The sequence below is a fragment of the Primulina tabacum genome, chromosome 2 (assembly GCF_025594145.1).
Source record: "Primulina tabacum isolate GXHZ01 chromosome 2, ASM2559414v2, whole genome shotgun sequence".
Classification (NCBI taxonomy): Eukaryota; Viridiplantae; Streptophyta; class Magnoliopsida; order Lamiales; family Gesneriaceae; genus Primulina; species Primulina tabacum.
In genome coordinates, this window is record NC_134551.1 from 62,808 (window position 1) to 78,268 (window position 15,461).

The 15,461-nt window shown below is 47.6% G+C and overlaps 1 protein-coding gene across 1 annotated transcript; it reads left to right on the forward strand.

Moving 5' to 3' along the window:
* Window positions 1–10,147: 10,147 nt before the first annotated feature.
* Window positions 10,148–14,950, forward strand: LOC142537117 (uncharacterized). The gene is made up of 5 exons (XM_075642687.1): window positions 10,148–10,549; window positions 10,661–11,767; window positions 11,878–11,932; window positions 11,979–13,849; window positions 14,420–14,950. The coding sequence occupies exons 1-5, from the start codon at window positions 10,148–10,150 to the stop codon at window positions 14,948–14,950; spliced, it is 3,966 nt and encodes a 1,321-aa protein (XP_075498802.1).
* Window positions 14,951–15,461: the final 511 nt, after the last annotated feature.

The following is a 15,461-nucleotide window of genomic DNA, read 5'->3' on the forward strand; positions in this document are numbered from 1 at the left end:
TTCGTTTCTCGAAATGGACTCCCGAATTCAAGTTTGAGGCGGATTCTCCTATTGCTCCTGTTTGGGTCAGATTTATTGATTTGCCATTGCATCTTTATGCTAAACAGAGCTTGTTTCCTATTGCTAAGATTTTAGGTAATCCAGTTAAGATTGATGAGATTACCGCTGATGGGACTAGAGGATCTTTTGCTAGAGTTTGTGTTGAGATTGATGTTCTTCAGGCTCGTCCGGAGCGTATCTGGGTGGGTTGGGGTGATCATAGTCAGGTTGTGGAGGTGGTCTATGAGCAAGTTCCCCATTATTGTTCTCATTGCCAGTTGTTGGGCCATTCACTTGATTTTTGCTCTCGTAATGGAAAGTCTTCTCGCCCGCGCCGGACCCGACCTCATGGTAAGGGTGTTGCATCGGATTCCCCGCTTCCGGCTCCTTCCGAGCAGCCTCAGGGTGTTGCGTCTGATCCGCCACAGTCCGGTGATACTGATTTTATAGGACATGTTTCCAAGCGTCCCCGACGCCGACCTGTTGTGAGGAAAGATCCGGCTCGGCCCATTTCGACGAAGAATTACTATGAGATACTGCAAGATTTACCCACTGCTTCAGGTCCTGGTGAGACTTCGGGTACCGTTAAACCCCGTCCCCAGAGGTTTAAGTCCCTTCTTAGTAAGCTTGCGGCAGAGCAGAATGCTGCGGTGAGTAGTCCGTCTCACGATGATTTGGATCCGATTATCTCGTCTCAGGCCACGGATATGGTTGAGGTGGCATCTACTTCTGGAGCAGTTGTTACTGTTCCGGTTGTTGAGATTGCCCCTGCTGTTCCGGATCCTGTGGGTGATACTCCTGTTTCTACTGCTCTGCCAGAATTTGAGATGGGTTCATTGAGTGAAGGATGTTTATCTCTACCACTTCCGGGCCGTACGCGATCTCAGCAGCGGCGTTATTATAGGCAGAAGGCGGCTCAGGCGAGTTTTCCCTATGGGCGACCTCTTGATCCAGGCGGATTTCGTTTTCCGCATTTTTGGCGGTATGTGGTGGGCGTTCACTGCAGAGTTCTCCTTGCTCACCATTTTGTTCTATTTGTGTGATGTATTCCGGGGCACTCGCTGGTTTGTTTGTATTTTGTTGTGCTTTATTTCAGGTTGCCCTGTTGTAGTATGTCTTTATTTCTGTTTTTATGTTATGATTGTGATATAGCCTTTCCGGAGGTCTTGGTCTAGTCCCCCTCCGTTAGGTTTTATTTGTTAATAAATAAACTTTTTAGAAAAAAAAAAAAAAAAAAACCCTAAACCCTAAACCCTAAACCCCCAAACCCCAAACCCCAAACCCTAAACCCCCAAACCCCAAACCCCAAACCCTAAACCCCAAACCCCAAACCCCAAAACCCTAAACCCTAAACCAAAAACCCATTTGCCCCCAAAAAAAAATTTTCTCTGAAAAAACACACAGTAAAAGGTGAGAAAAAACACACTAAACCCGTCACTATTCACGCCCTACCCACCGCCATGCCACCGCCGCCGGATCCCGGCCGGCCAACCACCCCATCTAAACCGCCACCTCACGACGACCCACCCTACAAAATTTCAGATCAAATGGAGTCCGATTACCCACTCATTTCTCCGGTAAAAATCGCGGCGGTTTCTTCCCCTTCGTCGGCGCCGGCAACCGTCGCTCCTCCTGGTACTGGCCATACATCATTCTCTTCGCCTCACCCTCCCCTTTCATTTCCGGCACCTGCGCGACCGTCCAGTTACCCCGTTCCGGCGTCATCTCCGTTCAAAGCTCCGCAGTCACTGTTCACTGCGCAGCCGTCGCTTGTTTCGTCGATTCCGGCCAACTCCGACATCCAATGTTCCATCCCAACCCCGATCTGTGACCCTCTGCTCCAGACAATTCCAATGGTTCATGAATCACTCCAATCGGAGTTCAAATCAGCCGTGAATTTCAGATCTAAGAACTCGCCGTTGGACGCCTCACTGCCGTCTTTCTCACGGCCGATTTCAGGCCCTATTCCGGCTTCTTTCTTCAATTCCTCTTTAGGGGTTGATCGTCCAGGTATGGGTCGCATTTTGCCATCTCCAATTTCTGGTTTCCGGCCACCGGTCGGAAACGCCCAATTTCTAGGGCAAAATCGAGTTTCTTCACATACTTTTGTTAAATCGGACCCTCCAATGCCCGAGTCTGCACGAATTGGTCCCGGTTCTGGACTCCCCTCACCGTCGCCGGTCCATGGTGGTGCTCCGGTAGGTGACTCACGAGTCAACTCGGTCGAGTCGAATCACCGTGTAGGACGAGTTGACTCGGCAGTCAACCCTTGTGCTGAAACGGTCAAACCAGGTACGCGTGTTCCTATTCCGCTTACTGTGTCATTTCGTGATATCCTGACTCCACCGTCCCCTCGGACGGCCAAAAAAAGCTTTGATGAGTTGCACAACTCTATGAATGACATGCCTGTGCCGACTCTTCGAAATGGAAAACCGGGTATTCTCTTCCCGGATGAGGTTATTTCTACCCTCGCAGAACCTTTCAAATTTGCTTTGGTTGGAAAAATTTCAGGGAATCGATCTCTAGTTCCAAATTCTGGTATTTCTGCGGCTTTTGCTAAATTGGGACTAGTTAGATCTTTTGACTTAAAGTTCATGCCTCGGGGTTTTCTTGTTCTCACACTTGCTTGTGAAGAAGACTATGCGTTCTTTTGGACTAAGGGGGTTATGCAGGTTGGACCTCTGTCGGTCCGCTTCTCTAAGTGGACGCCAGAGTTTAATCTTCAGGAGGAGTCACCCATTGCCCCTGTTTGGATCCGCTTCCAAGGTCTTCCCCTTCATTTGTTTTCTAAGCAAAGTCTCTTTGCATTGGCCAAAATTGTTGGGAAACCGGTGAAGATGGATGATCATACTGCAGATTCTTCTCGAGGCGCTTTTGCTCGCGTCTGTGTTGAAACTAATGTGCTCGAACCGCCAGTGAAAGAGATTTGGGTGGGTTGGGGTGATCATGCTCAAGAAATTGAAGTCATTTATGAGCGAATCCCCGGGTACTGCATGGATTGCAAAATGCTGGGTCATTCTGGTGGGCGGTTGCTTCCCATGGAAGAATTTAATCACTTTATTTTGGATTCTGGGTTAGTAGATGCTGGTTTTGAGGGGTCTTCGTTCACGTGGACGAACAAGACCATTTGGAAGCGTCTTGATCGGGTTTTTGTGTCTGTTGATTGGGGTGACCATTTTCATTCTATTCGTGTGGAGCACCTCATTCGTACGGTCTCTGACCATTGTCCTCTTTTTGTGTCAGTCCCGGTCTTTGCTAGTGGGCCGAGTTCTTTTCGCTTTCAGAGCATGTGGCTCAGGCACCATGGTTTTTTGCAGACGGTGAGGCTTAATTGGAATTTACCGTGTCATTTGAACGGTATGCCCCGTCTTTTTGTGAAATTGAAGCGCCTCAAAAGCCATCTGAAGTGGTGGAATAAGAGTGTTTTTGGTGATCTTTTTGCCAAACTTGCTGAGGCGGAGCAGGCTGTCCGGATTGCTGAGGCAGATTGCGAGGCTGCTCCTTCGGATTTGCATTGGACTAGTTTGTCCAATTGCAATGCCGATCTTGCTAGGGTTACCGCCATGGAGGCGGATTTTTGGCGGCAAAAAGCCGCTTGTAGGTGGTTAGAGGATGGTGAGAGGAACACCAAACTCTTCCACAATATGGTCAAGAAAAAAAGGGTGGCTAATAAAATCTTTCGTATTTGGGATAATGGCTCTTGCATTACTTCCCCTGAGCTTATTCAGCAGTCTGGGGCCGCCTTTTTTCAAAACCTGCTTACTGGGGATCCTTTTGTGCTTTCTTGCCCAGATTTTTCTGATTTCCCCTTGGTGATCTCGGATTTGGAGAACGCAAATATTGCTGCCCCTCCTTCTTTGGAGGAGGTGCGGGCGACTGTTTTCTCCATTCATCGTGATAGTGTGGCGGGGCCTGATGGATTCTCTTCGGCCTTCTTTCAGCATTGCTGTGAGATTGTCCATCAGGATGTTTTTGATGCGGTCCTGGATTTCTTTCGGGGTAGTCCCTTGCCACAGGGGTTTACTGCCACCACGATCACATTGATTCCCAAAGTCATGGGTGCTCAGGCTTGGTCGGACTTTCGTCCTATCAGCTTGTGTAATGTGACTAATAAGATAATTTCCAAACTTTTATATTCTCGGCTGAAGGAGGTGGCGGAGAGGCTGGTTTCGTGGAATCAGAGTGGCTTTGTTCCAGGGCGGGTGATTTCGGATAATATCCTCCTTGCTCAAGAGCTCACTCATAGTCTTTCTCTCCCCACCCGTGGTGGCAATGTTATTTTGAAACTGGATATGGCTAAAGCTTATGATAGGGTCCAATGGTCTTTTCTGTTGGATGTCTTGAGGCATTATGGCTTTTCAGAGCAGGTAGTGTCGATGATATCTGCCTGCATTTCTCATTGCCAATTTTCAGTTAATATCAATGGTTCACTCACTGGATTCTTTGGATCCACTAGGGGTCTCCGGCAGGGCGACCCTTTGTCCCCACTTCTTTTCATTTTGGGGGCAGAGTACCTTTCGCGTGGTCTTGATCGTCTTTATCGTCAGTATCCTGCGATTAGGTACCGATCTGGTTGTGATCTCCTTCTTTCCCACCTGGCCTATGCTGATGATATCATTATTTTTGCCAATGGTGGGACTCGTGAGATGAACAGTCTCATGGATTTTTTGCATCACTATGAAAACTGCTCGGGGCAGTTGGTGAATGCAGTTAAGAGTGTCATTATTTTGCCTCCGAGGTGTTCTGGTCGTACTCGTTCCCGTCTCCTTCGTATCACTGGGTTTGGGGAGGGTTGTTTTCCTATCAAATACCTCGGAGTTCCTTTGTTTCGTGGGAATAGAGTTTGCTCTCTTTTTGATCCCCTTGTGCAGATGGTGAGTAAGAAGTTGGAGGGTTGGGAGCTTAAAACTCTTTCCCCGGGGAGCCGTATGACTCTCCTTAGGAGTGTCCTCCTTTCGGTTCCCATTTACATGTTCCAGGTAGTCCAGCCACCTCTGGCAGTTATGGAGAGGCTTGAGAATGTTTTCAATGGTTTCCTGTGGGGATCCAGATCCTTGGATAAGAAATGGCATTGGGCGAGGTGGTCTCGTGCATGTCTTCCTGTCTCTGAAGGGGGTCTTGGATTTCGCAGGCTCAAAGATATTGTGGATAGCTTCTCCATTAAATTATGGTTTCGTTTTCGTCAAGGTTCATCCCTATGGGCCAAATTCATGATGAGAAAATACTGCCAGTTGGTGCATCCAGCTTATGTTTCATCTGCTGGGTTCATTTCTCCCACTTGGCGTCGTTTGCTTAAGATTAGGGCTCGTGCTGAATCTGGCATTCGATGGAGAATTGGGGTGGGAGATGTTGCTTTTTGGGATGACATCTGGTGTGGGGATGTTCCCTTGTCTAGTCAGGTCCTGCTTAGGGGGGATCGGGGTGTCCGTGTTTCTCACTTTCTTTCAGATGGGGCTTGGGATTTTGACCTCCTCTGCTCAGTTGTCCCACCCTCTGTTGCTGAGACTATTACTCTGATCCCTATTGCATCGGGGGAGCCCGATTCGGCTATTTGGGTGCATAGTTCTGACGGTGTTTTTTCGCTGAAATCCGCATGGGAGCTTGTCCGCTTGAGAGACCAAGTTTCTGATATCTTCACTCCTTGCTGGGGCAGTTGGCTGAGGCCTACTATGTCTTTCTTCCTCTGGAGGTTTTGGCATCAATGGCTTCCAGTTGACGATGTGCTCCAGCGTCGTGGTTTCGAGCTGGCGTCTAAATGTCAGTGTTGTGAGATGCCTGAGACATTCACGCACATTTTCATTGATAGCCCTCTTGCCAGGTCTGTATGGCATTACTTTGGGGCTGTTTTTCATGTCCGTATTCCCCTTACCAGTGATTTCAGACTCTTCCTCAGTGCTTGGAAGAGGCATCCGGGGTGGACTCCTAGGGGCCACGTGAAGGAGTTTTTGCCTTTCATTGTTTTATGGTTTCTCTGGACGGCTCGTAACGATGCGAAACACCGTCATTTGCACATTTCCGCGGAGACTGTTAAGTCTCAGATTTTGTCTTATTTGCGCCTCGCTCACGCTGCGTCTACTGTTAAGCCAATGCACTGGCGGGGTGTTTTGCAGGCTGCGAGGGCTATGGGGATTTTTGTTCAGTTGCGTAGGGCTCGTAAACTGACGATTGTTCGTTGGTTGCGGCCGCCGTTCGGGTGTTTTAAATTGAATGTAGATGGGAGTTCGAGAGGTAGTCCTGGGGACTCTACTGTTGGTGGGGTTGTTCGTGACTCTTCTGGGCATGTGGTGGTTTCTTTCAGTGAGTTCATTGGAGTTGGGACCAATGTCCGAGCAGAATTATGGGCTATTTGGAGGGGTCTTCTCATTTCTTCTGATCTTCATCTCTTCCCTCTTTGGATTGAGACTGACTCTTGGATTTCCATTCTTTTACTTCGTTCTCGTCGGTGCTGCTGGGATCTTGAACATTTTGTTACACGGATTCTTTTGTTGATGAGGGGGCGATCTGTTCATTTATCGCATATTTACCGGGAAGGGAATTCTGTGGCGGATGCCTTGGCGGCGAGGGCTCATACTTTTAGGCAGTACACCTTAGAGTTAGGTCCTTCCCTACCTCCAGACATCTCCACCCTTGCTAGATCTGATCATTCTGGGCTTCCATACCTCAGAAACAGATCCTCTTAGCCATTTGCAGCCCCTTCTTCTTTTTTGGATCTCTTTCTTTATGGTCTCTGGCTCTATATCTATTTATATCTATATACATATATATATATATATATTTTATTGCAGGTTAGTGTACTTGGAGGTTGTTTTTCACTTCCGTATGGTCTGTGCAAGTGGGTCCAGACACTTGCACATGATGTGTGTATTCTTGTTTGTTCTGAGTGGGTCTCTGCCCTATTTCTGTTGGTGCTTTCCTTTGGCACATTCATGGTTCCTGGAGGGCGTTTACTGCTGGTTCTCCTTGGCCGCCGTATCAGTTATTGTAGAGGTGTTTGCTGGATGTCATGGTGGATTCATGGGGTGCTTTCTAAAGGATCCTCTGCTTCTTATGACATGTTCGTCAGACTCCTACTTCATGGGATCGAGATCTCTGCTCTTTTGATTCAGATGCTAGATATCTTTTGTTCTGGCGGGATTGCGATCTATATATTACTCTCTGATCGCCATTGCATAGTGGCTTCCTGGCCAGATTTTCTTTTGACTAGTGGGTTTGGTACAGTTGACAGCTACCAGATTATATTTATATTGACAGATTGGACTCTCCAGGATGATAGCTCCGGGATGAGAGCTTTTGCATGGACTCTGCGATCATCTCGCCATTATCATTTTGTCTTCCTCAGCATGTGGTTCATAGCGCTTCTCCTTTTTGATTAGTTGTTGCCGCTTATTTGGTAGTCTTCTAGGGTTCGTTTTGCTTTTGTAATTCCTTCCCTAGGTTGCTTTGTATTTATGTTTCTACTGCTTTAGCCTTTTTGAGGAGGTTATGGTTTTATCCACCTCCTCTTTTAGGTTTTTTTTCTGTATTCTGTATTTTGTTACTGTTTATTTTGTGGATATATACAGGTAGGGGTCTGCCTAACCCCCCCGCATCCGGCGGTGTTTTCCGGAAAAAAAAAAAAAAAAAAAAAAAAACCCTAAACCCTAAACCCTAAACCCTAAACCCTAAACCAAATCAGTTACAAACGCTCTCAAAAAAAAAAAAAAAATCCCAAAAATTTCCTAAAATAGTACTATTCACGCTCAACCGCCGCCATGTCACTGCCGCCGGATCCCGGCCGGCCACCTACTCCATTAGAACCGTCTTTCCCTGCCGATCATCATACTAAAATTTCAGAGTCATCGGAGTCCGGCAACCTTCCTATTTTACCGACTGAAATCGCACAATTTCCGTTCAAATTCGCTACTTCGCCGTCCACTGTTCATATCGGCGTCGGGTACCTACCGGTAGATGCGCCTCGACCAGACGAAGAGATTGGTACCAGCCTCACCTCAAACAACTCCGTAGAACCGCCGCAATCGGTGTTCAAAGTGCCGCCTGCACTGTTTTCAAACTCGCCGGAATTTATTTCTTCGATTCCGGCCGATTCGTCCAACATAACTTCAATCCAAGGCCCGATCTGTAATCTACATTCCAAAGCGAGTTCAATGGCACCGGTTTCATCCAAAGTGCCGTTCGTAATCGACGGCAATTTCAGATCTGAGATTTCCGCACCGGCCGACGCTGTTTCGTCACATTCATCTCCTATTTCCGGCGTCGTGCCACCGTCTTTCTTCAATTCCTCTAGCCATTGTGATCGTCCAGTCATGGGTCGGGTTCTACCCTGGTCAATTTCAGGTTTCCGGCCACCGGTCGGAAACCCCCAATTTCTTGAGCCAACTCGGTTTTCTTCATCTTTTGTAGTCCAATCGATCCCTCCATTGCCCGGTTCTAGCTCAATTGGTCCCGGTTCTGGGCTCCCCTCACCGTCGCCGGTCCATGGTGGTGCTCCGGTAGGTGACTCACGAGTCAACTCGGTCGAGTCGAATCACCGTGAAGGACGAGTTGACTCGGCAGTCAACCCTTGTGCTGAAACGGTCAAACCAGGTACGCGTGTTCCTATTCCGCTTATTGTGTCATTTCGTGATATCCTGACTCCACCGTCCCCTCGGACGGCCAAAAAAAGCTTTGATGAGTTGCACAACTCTATGAATGACATGCCTGTGCCGACTCTTCGAAATGGAAAACCGGGTATTCTCTTCCCGGATGAGGTTATTTCTACCCTCGCAGAACCTTTCAAATTTGCTTTGGTTGGAAAAATTTCAGGGAATCGATCTCTAGTTCCAAATTCTGGTATTTCTGCGGCTTTTGCTAAATTGGGACTAGTTAGATCTTTTGACTTAAAGTTCATGCCTCGGGGTTTTCTTGTTCTCACACTTGCTTGTGAAGAAGACTATGCGTTCTTTTGGACTAAGGGGGTTATGCAAGTTGGACCTCTGTCGGTCCGCTTCTCTAAGTGGACGCCAGAGTTTAATCTTCAGGAGGAGTCACCCATTGCCCCTGTTTGGATCCGCTTCCAAGGTCTTCCCCTTCATTTGTTTTCTAAGCAAAGTCTCTTTGCTTTGGCCAAAATTGTGGGGAAACCGGTGAAGATGGATGATCATACTGCAGATTCTTCTCGAGGCGCTTTTGCTCGCGTCTGTGTTGAAATTAATGTGCTCGAACCGCCAGTCAAAGAGATTTGGGTGGGTTGGGGTGATCATGCTCAAGAAATTGAAGTCATTTATGAGCGAATCCCCGGGTACTGCATGGATTGCAAAATGCTGGGTCATTCGACCAGTGTTTGTTATTCCCATGGAAAAAATCCCAAACCTGTTCGTCCTAAGCCTGCTGACCGTGCTTCTGGCCAGTCTCCCCCATCTACAGAGTCTGCCCCTCCAGGGGGTGTTAATTCTGGTTTTAATTTGGGGACCCAGCCTCAGCTTCAGAAAACTGGCACGGGTCCCAGACGTAGAGGGAGAAAGAGGCCAGTTCGGCAGGTTCTTCCAAGAAAGAATCCTCTTGAGTTGAATCCTTTTGAGGTGCTCTCGCATGGACAGGATGCGGAGCCTGATCCTGTTGGATTAGATTGTGTTGATATGGACCCTCCATGTGGTAATCTGGAGGATGCCGGTGTTGGGTCTTCTGGAAAGGATCCTTTGGAGTCTGTTCTTGTTGAGGGTGTGATCCTCAGTGATGAGGTTATTGATGGAGGGTTACAGTTGGATGATTGTGTGGATGGTATTGGGGTCCCGTCTACTAGTGAGTTGCCTGTGTTTGGTTCTCTGGGGCCTTGTACTTTGAATCACAGTAGTCATTCCATCCCCTCTGTTCCTTTGTCTCCTGATGATGCTTCCTCTACGGTAGAGGAATTGGTTGCCAGGCAGGGTCCTTCTGTCAGTGAGCTGGTCTTCCGGCTGGAATCTGCTGGAGATACTGATCAGGAATTCGATCGGCATTCTGAGTCGGGTGATGGCTGTAGGTCTGAAGGTCGTATTCTGGATGCTGATATGGGGGATATTAAGAAAAGGAAGGAGAATGCTTTTCATAGGTCGCGTAAAAAGCGACAGGGCGGTTCTGGTGCCCATTCTCCATGAATTTTCTCATATGGAATGTCAGGGGGCTCCGGAGCTCGGAGTCTCAACAAAGGCTACATGCCCACGTTAAAGATAAGAGAGTCAAGATCTTGGCTATTTTGGAACCCATGATTGATCTGGATGTTCGTTTTATGACTCGTCGTTTTGGTTTTTCTCGGGTTATATCGAACTCCTCGGGTCATATCTGGGTTTTCTTTGCTGAGGATGTCATGGTTGAGTGTCTTTTTGATCACACTCAATTCCTTCACTTCCGGGTTTCTGCTACTTTTTTGCCGACCACTGTCTTTTGTTCCTTTGTTTATGCTAAGTGTGACTACATTGAGCGCAGACAGCTTTGGAATTCTTTGCTTCAGGTTAAGCCTGCTCAGGGTCCTTGGCTTGTTGGTGGCGACTTTAATGTAGTCAGGAATTCGTCGGAGTGTTTGGGTTCTTCTGGTGGGCGGTTGCTTCCCATGGAAGAATTTAATCACTTTATTTTGGATTCTGGGTTAGTCGATGCTGGTTTTGAGGGGTCTTCGTTCACGTGGACGAACAAGACCATTTGGAAGCGTCTTGATCGGGTTTTTGTGTCTGTTGATTGGGGTGACCATTTTCATTCTATTCGTGTGGAGCACCTCATTCGTACGGTCTCTGACCATTGTCCTCTTTTTGTGTCAGTCCCGGTCTTTGCTAGTGGGCCGAGTTCTTTTCGCTTTCAGAGCATGTGGCTCAGGCACCATGGTTTTTTGCAGACGGTGAGGCTTAATTGGAATTTACCGTGTCATTTGAACGGTATGCCCCGTCTTTTTGTGAAATTGAAGCGCCTCAAAAGCCATCTGAAGTGGTGGAATAAGAGTGTTTTTGGTGATCTTTTTGCCAAACTTGCTGAGGCGGAGCAGGCTGTCCGGATTGCTGAGGCAGATTGCGAGGCTGCTCCTTCGGATTTGCATTGGACTAGTTTGTCCAATTGCAATGCCGATCTTGCTAGGGTTACCGCCATGGAGGCGGATTTTTGGCGGCAAAAAGCCGCTTGTAGGTGGTTAGAGGATGGTGAGAGGAACACCAAACTCTTCCACAATATGGTCAAGAAAAAAAGGGTGGCTAATAAAATCTTTCGTATTTGGGATAATGGCTCTTGCATTACTTCCCCTGAGCTTATTCAGCAGTCTGGGGCCGCCTTTTTTCAAAACCTGCTTACTGGGGATCCTTTTGTGCTTTCTTGCCCAGATTTTTCTGATTTCCCCTTGGTGATCTCGGATTTGGAGAACGCAAATATTGCTGCCCCTCCTTCTTTGGAAGAGGTGCGGGCGACTGTTTTCTCCATTCATCGTGATAGTGTGGCGGGGCCTGATGGAGTCTCTTCGGCCTTCTTTCAGCATTGCTGGGAGATTGTCCATCGGGATGTTTTTGATGCGGTCCTGGATTTCTTTCGGGGTAGTCCCTTGCCACAGGGGTTTACTGCCACCACGATCACATTGATTCCCAAAGTCATGGGTGCTCAGGCTTGGTCGGACTTTCGTCCTATCAGCTTGTGTAATGTGACTAATAAGATAATTTCCAAACTTTTATATTCTCGGCTGAAGGAGGTGGCGGAGAGGCTGGTTTCGTGGAATCAGAGTGGCTTTGTTCCAGGGCGGGTGATTTCGGATAATATCCTCCTTGCTCAAGAGCTCACTCATAGTCTTTCTCTCCCCACCCGTGGTGGCAATGTTATTTTGAAACTGGATATGGCTAAAGCTTATGATAGGGTCCAATGGTCTTTTCTGTTGGATGTCTTGAGGCATTATGGCTTTTCAGAGCAGGTAGTGTCGATGATATCTGCCTGCATTTCTCATTGCCAATTTTCAGTTAATATCAATGGTTCACTCACTGGATTCTTTGGATCCACTAGGGGTCTCCGGCAGGGCGACCCTTTGTCCCCACTTCTTTTCATTTTGGGGGCAGAGTACCTTTCGCGTGGTCTTGATCGTCTTTATCGTCAGTATCCTGCGATTAGGTACCGATCTGGTTGTGATCTCCTTCTTTCCCACCTGGCCTATGCTGATGATATCATTATTTTTGCCAATGGTGGGACTCGTGAGATGAACAGTCTCATGGATTTTTTGCATCACTATGAAAACTGCTCGGGGCAGTTGGTGAATGCAGTTAAGAGTGTCATTATTTTGCCTCCGAGGTGTTCTGGTCGTACTCGTTCCCGTCTCCTTCGTATCACTGGGTTTGGGGAGGGTTGTTTTCCTATCAAATACCTCGGAGTTCCTTTGTTTCGTGGGAATAGAGTTTGCTCTCTTTTTGATCCCCTTGTGCAGATGGTGAGTAAGAAGTTGGAGGGTTGGGAGCTTAAAACTCTTTCCCCGGGGAGCCGTATGACTCTCCTTAGGAGTGTCCTCCTTTCGGTTCCCATTTACATGTTCCAGGTAGTCCAGCCACCTCTGGCAGTTATGGAGAGGCTTGAGAATGTTTTCAATGGTTTCCTGTGGGGATCCAGATCCTTGGATAAGAAATGGCATTGGGCGAGGTGGTCTCGTGCATGTCTTCCTGTCTCTGAAGGGGGTCTTGGATTTCGCAGGCTCAAAGATATTGTGGATAGCTTCTCCATTAAATTATGGTTTCGTTTTCGTCAAGGTTCATCCCTATGGGCCAAATTCATGATGAGAAAATACTGCCAGTTGGTGCATCCAGCTTATGTTTCATCTGCTGGGTTCATTTCTCCCACTTGGCGTCGTTTGCTTAAGATTAGGGCTCGTGCTGAATCTGGCATTCGATGGAGAATTGGGGTGGGAGATGTTGCTTTTTGGGATGACATCTGGTGTGGGGATGTTCCCTTGTCTAGTCAGGTCCTGCTTAGGGGGGATCGGGGTGTCCGTGTTTCTCACTTTCTTTCAGATGGGGCTTGGGATTTTGACCTCCTCTGCTCAGTTGTCCCACCCTCTGTTGCTGAGACTATTACTCTGATCCCTATTGCATCGGGGGAGCCCGATTCGGCTATTTGGGTGCATAGTTCTGACGGTGTTTTTTCGCTGAAATCCGCATGGGAGCTTGTCCGCTTGAGAGACCAAGTTTCTGATATCTTCACTCCTTGCTGGGGCAGTTGGCTGAGGCCTACTATGTCTTTCTTCCTCTGGAGGTTTTGGCATCAATGGCTTCCAGTTGACGATGTGCTCCAGCGTCGTGGTTTCGAGCTGGCGTCTAAATGTCAGTGTTGTGAGATGCCTGAGACATTCACGCACATTTTCATTGATAGCCCTCTTGCCAGGTCTGTATGGCATTACTTTGGGGCTGTTTTTCATGTCCGTATTCCCCTTACCAGTGATTTCAGACTCTTCCTCAGTGCTTGGAAGAGGCATCCGGGGTGGACTCCTAGGGGCCACGTGAAGGAGTTTTTGCCTTTCATTGTTTTATGGTTTCTCTGGACGGCTCGTAACGATGCGAAACACCGTCATTTGCACATTTCCGCGGAGACTGTTAAGTCTCAGATTTTGTTTTATTTGCGCCTCGCTCACGCTGCGTCTACTGTTAAGCCCATGCACTGGCGGGGTGTTTTGCAGGCTGCGAGGGCTATGGGGATTTTTGTTCAGTTGCGTAGGGCTCGTAAACTGACGATTGTTCGTTGGTTGCGGCCGCCGTTCGGGTGTTTTAAATTGAATGTAGATGGGAGTTCGAGAGGTAGTCCTGGGGACTCTACTGTTGGTGGGGTTGTTCGTGACTCTTCTGGGCATGTGGTGGTTTCTTTCAGTGAGTTCATTGGAGTTGGGACCAATGTCCGGGCAGAATTATGGGCTATTTGGAGGGGTCTTCTCATTTCTTATGATCTTCATCTCTTCCCTCTTTGGATTGAGACTGACTCTTGGATTTCCATTCTTTTACTTCGTTCTCGTCGGTGCTGCTGGGATCTTGAACATTTTGTTACACGGATTCTTTTGTTGATGAGGGGGCGATCTGTTCATTTATCGCATATTTACCGGGAAGGGAATTCTGTGGCGGATGCCTTGGCGGCGAGGGCTCATACTTTTAGGCAGTACACCTTAGAGTTAGGTCCTTCCCTACCTCCAGACATCTCCACCCTTGCTAGATCTGATCATTCTGGGCTTCCATATCTCAGAAACAGATCCTCTTAGCCATTTGCAGCCCCTTCTTCTTTTTTGGATCTCTTTCTTTATGGTCTCTGGCTCTATATCTATTTATATCTATATACATATATATATATATATATATATATATATATTTTATTGCAGGTTAGTGTACTTGGAGGTTGTTTTTCACTTCCGTATGGTCTGTGCAAGTGGGTCCAGACACTTGCACATGATGTGTGTATTCTTGTTTGTTCTGAGTGGGTCTCTGCCCTATTTCTGTTGGTGCTTTCCTTTGGCACATTCATGGTTCCTGGAGGGCGTTTACTGCTGGTTCTCCTTGGCCGCCGTATCAGTTATTGTAGAGGTGTTTGCTGGATGTCATGGTGGATTCATGGGGTGCTTTCTAAAGGATCCTCTGCTTCTTATGACATGTTCGTCAGACTCCTACTTCATGGGATCGAGATCTCTGCTCTTTTGATTCAGATGCTAGATATCTTTTGTTCTGGCGGGATTGCGATCTATATATTACTCTGTGATCGCCATTGTATAGTGGCTTCCTGGCCAGATTTTCTTTTGACTAGTGGGTTTGGTACAGTTGACAGCTACCAGATTACATTTATATTGACAGATTGGACTCTCCAGGATGATAGCTCCGGGATGAGAGCTTTTGCATGGACTCTGCGATCATCTCGCCGTTATCATTTTGTCTTCCTCAGCATGTGGTTCATAGCGCTTCTCCTTTTTGATTAGTTGTTGCCGCTTATTTGGTAGTCTTCTAGGGTTCGTTTTGCTTTTGTAATTACTTCCCTAGGTTGCTTTGTATTTATGTTTCTACTGCTTTAGCCTTTTTGAGGAGGTTATGGTTTTATCCACCTCCTCTTTTAGGTTTTTTTTCTGTATTCTGTATTTTGTTACTGTTTATTTTGTGGGTATATACAGGTAGGGGTCTGCCTAACCCCCCCGCATCCGGCGGTGTTTTCCGGAAAAAAAAAAAACCCTAAACCCTAAACCCTAAACCAAACCCCAAACCCCAACCCCCCAACCCCAACCCCAAACCCCAAACCCGAAACCCCAAACCCGAAACCCTAAACCAATTTTCTCTGATGTGAATAGTGACCCAAAAAACCCCAAAATCGTCCAAAAAATCGCACACGTGTCGGCGCCGGTTTCTTGTCGGGCAATGGTGCCATCAGGTGCGCCTCGAAGAGACGAGGCTACTGTCAAAATATCAGGTCAATCGGAGCAAGTTTGCTCGGCCAAT

What these genes read in the sequence shown, in the direction of transcription:
- LOC142537117 (XM_075642687.1), top strand. Translation starts at nt 10,148, where the DNA reads ATGAATTTTCTCATATGGAATGTCAGGGGGCTCCGGAGCTCGGAGTCT. An exon ending in TTGTTGGTGGCGACTTTAAT is followed by an intron (nt 10,550 to 10,660) that starts GTAGTCAGGAAT and finishes GCTGGTTTTGAG; the next exon opens with GGGTCTTCGTTCACGTGGAC. An exon ending in GTGGCTTTGTTCCAGGGCGG is followed by an intron (nt 11,768 to 11,877) that starts GTGATTTCGGAT and finishes AGCTTATGATAG; the next exon opens with GGTCCAATGGTCTTTTCTGT.